Source organism: Phoxinus phoxinus (genome assembly GCF_949152265.1).
Source record: "Phoxinus phoxinus genome assembly, chromosome: 15".
Classification (NCBI taxonomy): domain Eukaryota; kingdom Metazoa; phylum Chordata; class Actinopteri; order Cypriniformes; family Leuciscidae; genus Phoxinus; species Phoxinus phoxinus.
Genome location: NC_136890.1, coordinates 7,615,790 through 7,624,989, shown reverse-complemented (window position 1 = coordinate 7,624,989; position 9,200 = coordinate 7,615,790). Strand labels below are relative to the sequence as shown.

Here is a 9,200-nt window from a genome sequence, read left to right as displayed (position 1 = left end):
GCACACAGTGCCAAAGCTACCAGTACCTGGTTTAAGGACCATGGTATCCCTTTTCTTAATTGGCCAGCAAAGTCCCCTGACCTTAACCCTATAGAAAATCTATGGGGTATTGTGAAGAGGAAGATGTGATACGCCAGACCCAACAATGCAGAAGAGCTGGAGACCACTATCAGAGCAACCTGAGGTCTCATAACACCTGAGCAGTGCCACAGACTGATCGACTCCATCACGCCGCATTGCTGCAGTAATTCAGGCAAAAGGAGACGCAACTAAGTATTGAGTGCTGTACATGCTCATACTTTTTGGCCAGCATTTCTAAAAATCATTTTTTTTGTATTGGAAATGATTCTATTATTTTGTATTGAAAATATTCTAATTTTCTGAGATACTGAATTTGGGATTTTCATTAGTTGTCAGTTATAATCATCAAAATTAAAAGAAATAAACATTTGAAATATATCAGTCTGTGTGTAATGAATGAATACAATATACAAGTTTCACTTTTTTAATGGAATTACTGAATTAAATCAACTTGTTCATGATATTCTAATTATATGACCTGTATTGTAAATAATATTCATGACTTTCAAACAGAATTCTCTCATCCGTGACTATTATGCATCAGTATCCACTGACATTGTTAGTGGACAAATGCAATAAACTAGTGAAGTGTGAAAAGTGTGTTTTCACTTTTCACAAAGTCAACAGAACCAAAAGTGCCCATAAGCTTTAGAAACTACAGCATATGGTTGAATGTAATCACTTTTTGACAGTCATCTCAATTTACCTGAATTGACCATATGTCCTGATGTCAATCTCTTCATTCCTTTTCAGGTCAGTGGGTAACAAATCCTATCCTGTCAGAGGTCTACCCATTAAAATTACAAGAAAGTATAATAATTATTGTCCACCAGTGGGTAAAAAATCCTGTCCTGACAGGACTCTACCCAGTAAGTCAAGTGTATATGAAAGTATTAAAATGATTGTCCGTTGCCTGCGGAGGACATTTTGCCTATGGTCATACATCACATCTGCCACTTTATCTCTCAGTGCAGTGGCTTAACCCGCTGGCTAACACCAATCCTCACCTTCAGGAATGACATGAGATTTCCAAGAGGAGCGCTCTCGTCTAATTGGAGGATATGAAGGTCTCGACTCGCTCGTTCTCTTGTCAGTGCTATCTAACTGTATTCACACTAGACCAGAGAAATCAGGCTCTGACCGTCTGTTAGCAGGCCGGTGTGACGCACTCGCGGAGGAGATCTGAAGTTTCTAATGAGAGCCGTCCACTGCTGAAATGGAGGCATTATTCATGCAATCAGGAGAGACCCCGGCGAGCTTGTGTAATAGGATTAAAGCTGACATGGCTGTAGTTTTTAAGGCTTAGGGCAGGTGTCGATAAGCTCAGGAGTAATAACCACCTGCAGATGTTCCCTTCATTAAAGTGTGTCCCGTAATGAGTCTGATAATGGCCATTAGAAGAGATGGTGTGGGTGTTCAATGAGTCACAACATAGATTCCTTTGAATGAGGAAAAGGGGTTGATGGTGAGCTTCACTGTTAAAGAAATACTAGAATCGAAATGTTTTTTTAAACCAGGATTTTATTAGCATTCAATACTACACCTCACAAAACCTTACAACCTGGGATCTAAACATCCCGTTTTTGAAACAAAAACGATTTCCAAGGACAGTTTCAGCTGTAGAAATGTGTGACACACAAAAAGAATAACAGAAGTGCTACTTGGATAAAGCCAGCAGGGATATTACAACACCAGCAGGAGTATTCAAATCTCACAAACCTCATAAATGAATGCAAAATGAGTAAAGCATTAATAATGCACATAATTATACAGTATTTCAACACTCAACTACTTGTACATGATAAATATAGGCTATCAACCACCAGGTAATATAAAGCAGATGTCATAACGGAGATTGCAAAACATGGAAGGGTTTTTGTTACAGTCTTGTTGGTTTCATTTCCACATTTTACATTAGTTTTCATGTTTAAATATCTCACATTCAGTTTAACATACATTTTACTTTCATTTTTCTATTCCTAATTAAATTTCCATGTTAACCATAATTACTAGCCTACTCATGCAGTTTTTATGAGCTCAGAAACATTGGGGCAATGCAGAAAAGGTCAGATACATTTGGCAATGTAATGTAATTTTCCATTGAAAATTTTCACAGGTTTTACATGGTTAAAGGAAATGTCTGGAAAATTAAAGGAAAATGTCCCAGCAGAAAATTACCAGTAGGCCTATCTTTTTTTTTTCTACAGATATTTTTCTGTTCATGAAACAGTTCATGGACAAATCCACATGTAAAATAATTTATATACCATAAAAATATATTGTGATTTTAATGTCACTGTATTCGGTCGTTGTAGCTAACCTTTTTTCGAGTTGCACCCGAGGGTGCTGGTTGACCCTATGCGATCCAGCCTTCCCCCAAAACAGCCAGACAGGCTTTTGCTCCGGGTGGACATGAGAAGATCTATAAGGCGATTTCTCTGCGTCTCGAATCCGTCTGGGAGGTTGGTGTCCTCCGCTGGAGCTGCTTCGTCCTCTCTGTCTCTGTCCCAGGACGTGGAAGCGGGGCTCTGCTCCAGCATGGTGTTGCTGTCTTCATAATCTAAGGCTCTGTCTTCTGTGCCCAGGGCCTCCTCAAACTGCTGCAATAAGCTCTGGTGGAGCACAGAGCAAACGGAGTTGAATATAATAGACTTGCCATTGACATTTTAACTGATTCAGTGCCTTTAATATTATTTGCATGCTTAAGCTGATAATACACTCTTAAAAAAAGAAAGGTTCCAAGGGGGTTTTCGCAGCGATCCCATATTAACCATTTTGGTTGTTTCTATGGTCCACTTCCGACATTCTACTAATTATAACATTATATGCACTGAAAAAAAAAATATTCCTTGAATTTAATTTTAAAAAAAGTATCGACACCGTGTCCTAACTACACGCGACGCTGCGACACGCGATAGGATAAAATGTAGCCTATCTATCTTTTTCATGTTAATCAGAGTTTTTGACCTAACCAGCCGCGACGGCGACACGCGACGGTTCTATTTTAAAACCGGTTTAAATTTTTCTGCGACGTCGCGCTGGAACAACAAAAACAAAGTGTGGCAATGATCATCTCAGGTAGCTACTGTTTATGTGCTTTATTTAATGTTAAAAGCATGTAATGTGACTTTGAATATAATTTAGTGCTCCAGCTTTGTGGCTGTAAAAGCAACAATGGATGCACCTCAGATCTTGAAATTAAATAAATGGAAGAACGTTCAAACTGTGAACAAACAAGTGTATTATTTGAAAAAGATTGTTTTAGTAAGTAGCCTATGTATTTGAATAATGTTTAAATGGTGTAATATTTGTGAATTTGATTACTTATTACTTGATTACTTGAACTTATCCATTTTCTTGCGATTTCCGTCAAGATTAGCTACTCTCTGGTGCTGTGCACTTGCCGCGAGAATCCGCCCGCCCCACACGCTGTTCTGATTGGCTGTGGGTTTTGATTAATTTGTAGCCGACGCATCTCGCAGTCGCGTCGCGTCTAGTGTGGACAGACAAATGATTTGTCGCTGGATCTTATCGCATCGCGTCTGGTTAGGACACGGTGTAATAAGTGGTTGCACTCAATTGATTTTATCTACATTTAAACAAACCCATTAAGTTGAACTTAATTAATTTTATTTAGTTAGGTTAGTATCATTTTATATAATATATAAAATAGAATTAATACAATTAAATAAAATATATTTTTTTGTAAATCCACCGCTATTTAATTATGTTACTTCTACTTAACACATTTAGTTGAACTTAATCAATTTTATTCAGTTACATTAATATAAAACATTTTATAATTGCACACCTATTTAATTGTTACCTCTGCTTAAATTATTGCTTTCTTATTTATTTATTTTGATTGTTCAAAATGATCTAGCTCAATCTACTATAATCCAACACAAACGGATTAAACTTAAATTTTACATATTTAAGCAGATTGAACACAATCAAATTAAGTTTGGACTAAATGTATAGCAATTGTGTTGCTCATTTTATTTAAGCAATTTGAACAAGCAGCAAAAAAAAAAAAAATTTCAGTGTGTCAACTAACTCCCATTAGAGTATTAGTAGACAGTCTGCTTAATATCTGTTAACACTTTATTTTGATGCTCCCCAACAGACATTCTACCGACTATAAGTAACTCCAATTCTACTCACTCGAACCCTAACCACAAACCCTAACATAACGGTCACAGTCTACTAATACTCTAATGAGAGTTAGTTGACATGTATGTCTAAAGTGGACCATCAAAATTAAGTATAACCCAGTTCATAAATAACCGTTTTTTTTTTTTTTTTTTTTGGGGTTTCACTTTATTTTGATGGTCCCTTTAACACATTCTGTTGCCTATAAGTAACTTTGCACCTACATGTCTACTAACTGAGAGTTAGTAAAGTATTAGTAGACTGGTAGGGTTAGGATAAGTGTACATGTAGTTCCAAAGTTACTTATAGTCAGTAGAATGTCTGTTGGGGAGCATCACAATAAAGTGTTACAGTCCGCTAATACTCTAATGAGAGTTATTTGACCTGTAGTTGCAATCTAGTTCTTCTTATAACATTTTAATAATCTAAAGAGCCTTTTCCCCCCACTTTTAAAGAACCTTTTGTGCATAGGAAAGGTTCTGTGGATGTTAAAGGTTTTTCACAGAACCAAAGATACCAATAAAGACCCTTATTTTATAAGAACTATTTTTAAGAATAGTTTCTTGCCTGTTTAGCTCACAATAACTCTCATTTAATGCAAGGCCTTGATGAGTAAACATGATCTGCTTTCACAGCAAGTTCTCTTGGTTTTCAAGAAAAGGGATTCAAAGCAGAAATACCTTCAGCTTGGCCATGTTGCTGGCAGAACTGTGTCTGCTCAATGTATGCGCTTGTACATCCATCTGGTGCCAAAGCAGGACCAGTAGTCCCGTAAGAATGAGTTGTCTGATCATCTCTGGGTTCCTCTGGATGCTGTTTCTTGCTCTCTGAACTGGCCGTCTGCCTGCTTCACTCTTATATAGGGACAGTTGACTGTCAGGAGCTCATCTTTGTAAACTGTGTGAAGTGCATTCCATTACCTCGTCTCTGATAACGTTCCTGGACTAGATTTCCTTTTAAGTGGCTGTTTGGTGCAGTGTGAGGTGCCTTGCTGGAGGACTCCTGATCTGTGTTGGGTCTGGTAACTCGGACACAAACAGTGACCTCAGGCATCATCGGGAATGCATCCGCTACACGAGTGTCTCACATGGTTCCGCATCACCTCAGAACTGATACAAAAGTATACCATAGGGGGTTAAAGCAGACGATGGTTTATATATAGCCCAATGATGTTGACTGAGAAGATGACTTTATGGAAAAACAGTAAATAAAAATACACCTCTACTTTTACCCCTGTTGTGCAAGCTAAACTAAACTAAATTAATTTCTCTTAACTGGTTAATAGACACATTTTAATACAGAAGTCATTGTAAAAACTTGTGGTTTCAGTGCCAAACAGGAAATTTGCAAAGCATAATTTGTTGCAGAATTAATATAATGGTTATGAGATTATATGTAGTTGAAGGCTTCTTGTCAAATATTTTACTTAAAATATGGATGAGGTCAATGTACTTTGAGGCACATTGACCACATTGGCTTTGAGGGCTTGACAACAAAAATGGTTTACTGTGACAGGCAATGCCCTGAAATATATAATATAATATAATATAATATAATATAATATAATATAATATAATATAATATAATATAATATAATATAATATAATATAATATAATATAATATAATACATTAATATACATTAATGATATCTAACGTATTTAAATTGTTTGTATTTAACATGTATTAAACAATAAAAAAAAATTGAAACAAAACAATTCAGGAAAAAAAGAAAAACATGCGATGTACAAAAAAATTTCATCCCGTTTTGGCAAACAGAAATTTTGATTCATAATTTGTACATGTGACAACTTGTCCCAACTTGGCAATTTTGGTTTGGAGGACAACCTTATGGTTAAATATTTCGTTTTTTTCATATTTAGTTACATATTTAAACGTTTTTTTTTTCATGTGAAAAAAAATCTTAATGCCTTAAAATAGCTTTAATATAATGGCTTGCTTAGTTGGGGACATTTCATTTAATATTCCACAATAATATTGATCTGCCTGCATGGACTCCATTATATGAGAACTGAACTAATATGGATGATGACATCACGGTTTTCTGCAGAGCGCATATATATATAAATTAACTAAATTAATAACTTTTTTACAACAAAAATGAAACATCACTGAACTTTTTTTCTTCTGGAAACAAAAACTTTTGTTGCATTATTTTCCTGTTATCTCTGTAAAGCTGCTTTGAAACAATCTGTATTGTAAAAAGCGCTATATAAATAGAGGTGACTTGACTTGACTATACGTGGAGCCATGCATATGCAAATTAGCCCTGCCTCCACTCAATCACTCGAGCTCAGAATACCCAATCCACTCGGTCAACTTTACTGTAGTAAGCGCTGCACAATGGCAAGTGGAAGAGTGAATTAATCAGGCTCATCTACAAGTCGATGTATCAGAATGGTAATCCATTTTATGTATCGCTCTCTACAACATCGAACACATTTCGGCGGTAATTAATACGATTAGTCATTTGCATGAATACGTTATTAAACCGCTCATAATGTGTTGCTAATGTTACACAACCCATGTTCCCGTTCGCCATCTCAGTCTAACTTCTAAAACGAAGTATATCGAGTATAACCAACACCCAACCAACTTGAGGGTGAGTGAACTATCCCTTTAACAACTTCAACTGCAAGACTCTTTGTTCTCAATTTCACCGCCAAACCTTGCGACAACATAGGTATAAATTATAGAAGTCAGTCAGTTATGACCTTGAGTAATGTGAGGTGATGTCGCTGTCCGTGGTGCTGAAACCGGTTGCATTGATAATGATGGCCTGAGGGTGGACTCCATGGACAGTTTGATCACTGTATTGTTGTTTTTGCAACAAAAACTATATATTTTTTGGGAAAAGTGCTTTATAAATAAAAATTATTATTATAATTAGCCTATTAAAGAAAGCAGACCCGAGTTCAATATAACCTCATCACATTATTATTTAAATCTTGATTATGTATTGAGAACTCTTATTATATACAGTACATGGGTTATGAAAGAAAATGTTTTAATTGAATAAGAATGAAAGATGTCCAAAACCAAGGCATGTGTAAACATTTATTGTATATTAAAGAGGGCATGTACAACAGATTTGACTGACAATTAAATTAAAGATGCATATAAATATAGAACTCCACTATTTAAATAATTTAATAAATAAATATGCATAGTTAAGAACATGTTTGGAGTCTGTTACACATAATAACACTATAAACATATTTTGTCAGGTAACCTAAAACGTGCTTCAAATGGTAACAGCTAAATTTAAGTTTTTTTTGTTCAAGTCAACATAATTATTTATTATGACTGAATCAACCTGAATGCACTGGGTTACACCAAAAAAAAAGTCATTGTAAGGTCAGACCAAGTAAGTAACAACTGCACATTTTCAATGTTTACAGTGTAGAAGCTGCCAATCATTAAGACTTCACTTCTTCTTAGGACCTGAAAAAAGAGAAAAACAGAGAAAAGTGTAAGTTAGAGAACCATCATACCATTATATTGAGTCAGTATTAGGGGTGTATTAGTCCAAAAACTGTTCATTTTTATTCAACGTAATCTATGTTCCTATTAACTGTAGCTGTGCGATGTAGAAATGAAGTCGTTACCTGACCGCCGGACAGTGTTACATCCCAGGGACGACATGGAACCGATTCTGTCTAGTCTGCTCCCGAAGCACCCAGAGGATCTCTTGGAGTCCTGTCGGACTGTCCTCAAGTCCCGAGCAGACAGATAGCCTCTCATGTCAGTCTTGGGATAAGGTTCAGCGACGGTTTCCTCTCGTGCCGCTTCTTCTTCCACTTTCGCCAGTATTCTGTCTTGATAAGACGCAGGAATGGACTCTTCAAGTCTCTGTAGAAGAAGCTGAAAGCGTGGCTCATTAGTCACTGTTAGTGCGAGCATTATTAAGCAAGATTTCTCCCTCTCTTCTTACCTTTAAAACATCCATGTCCTCTGTGGTTAAGCCTGAGTTTTGAAGTGGGAACGCACCCGTGAGCTGAACGCTGAAGAGTAAGATAAGGCAGACTAGAGGAATGTCAAGCGATTTCATGTTTCCTGACTTTTTTTTTTTAGCTGTCCTTCAGTCTTCTCTGTGTCGTTGTCTGTATACTCTCAGTTGAGCCTCAAGCTCTTTTATACCTAAAAGTGTGACACGCCAGTAATGTGAAGAATGGCAGCTGCATTCCAACACCTCAGTCTGATAAAGGCTGCTGTCGGAAATGACTCCTTTAAAGCTAATAGATGAGTCCAGGGACGGAAACTCCTAAATGATTACATTGTACTCTCTTCCCTGAAATCATTCCCATCAAGTGTCTTGCATTGCACTTTAAAGCAAGTTACAGTAAGCTACTAGGTTTTATGATAACACTTTATCTAACTTAATAGGCTAATTAGGCTGTCAGTAACAAACACTGTAGGCCTGTGCTAAAGTGAGCAGTTTAGGCGGAAAATATATGAATTGAAGTTGCAACTAATAAATTGGAAACATTAACCAACAACTCTCTAACAAATCAATTCGTATGATCTCAATCAAAGTTTTGTGGTATGCTCGCGGTCAACTGAAGCCCAATTTATACTTCTGCGTCGAACTCACGGCGTAGCTACGGCGTAGGCTGTGTGTGTAGCACACGTAGCGTACGGCGTACCCTGACGTGCACCTCTCCAACAATGTTACAACGCAACGTAACAACGTTTCACATGCTCCCTCTGCAAGTGTAATTGCACGTTAATACGGAAATCAATGTAGAAGTATAAACGAAAACCAACGCGTGGCCTACAGCGTAGAAGCTCTGAAAGGTCCGACACAGAAGAATAAATCAGCCTTGAGGGTGTGAGGATGGAGCTCGTGCTTTTTTAATCGAACGGTTTTGTTTATGAATCAAATGGTACGATTTCGTATGAAATTGCCAGATAAAAATGTTTTTATCTTGAGAACTTTTAATGAACT

The 9,200-nt window shown here is 36.8% G+C and overlaps 2 protein-coding genes across 2 annotated transcripts; both read right to left on the bottom strand.

The window, feature by feature from the left end:
• Nucleotides 1-2,396: 2,396 nt before the first annotated feature.
• Nucleotides 2,397-5,027, bottom strand: nppa (natriuretic peptide A; the record flags this gene model as incomplete). The annotated part of the gene is made up of 2 exons (XM_079638119.1): nucleotides 2,397-2,693; nucleotides 4,914-5,027. 2 exons carry the CDS (start codon nucleotides 5,025-5,027, stop codon nucleotides 2,397-2,399), a joined length of 411 nt encoding a protein of 136 aa, XP_079494245.1.
• A 2,268-nt stretch (nucleotides 5,028-7,295) lies between these two features.
• On the bottom strand, nucleotides 7,296-8,896 carry nppb (natriuretic peptide B). The gene is made up of 3 exons (XM_079638133.1): nucleotides 8,187-8,896; nucleotides 7,861-8,116; nucleotides 7,296-7,696 (listed from the first exon to the last, which is right to left on the bottom strand). Exons 1-3 carry the CDS (start codon nucleotides 8,301-8,303, stop codon nucleotides 7,680-7,682), a joined length of 390 nt encoding a protein of 129 aa, XP_079494259.1. The 5' UTR covers nucleotides 8,304-8,896; the 3' UTR covers nucleotides 7,296-7,679.
• Between the last annotated feature and the right edge of the window lie 304 nt (nucleotides 8,897-9,200).

What these genes read in the sequence shown, in the direction of transcription:
- nppb (XM_079638133.1), bottom strand. Translation starts at nt 8,303, where the DNA reads ATGAAATCGCTTGACATTCCTCTAGTCTGCCTTATCTTACTCTTCAGC. An exon ending in AGGACATGGATGTTTTAAAG is followed by an intron (nt 8,117 to 8,186) that starts GTAAGAAGAGAG and finishes CCACGCTTTCAG; the next exon opens with CTTCTTCTACAGAGACTTGA.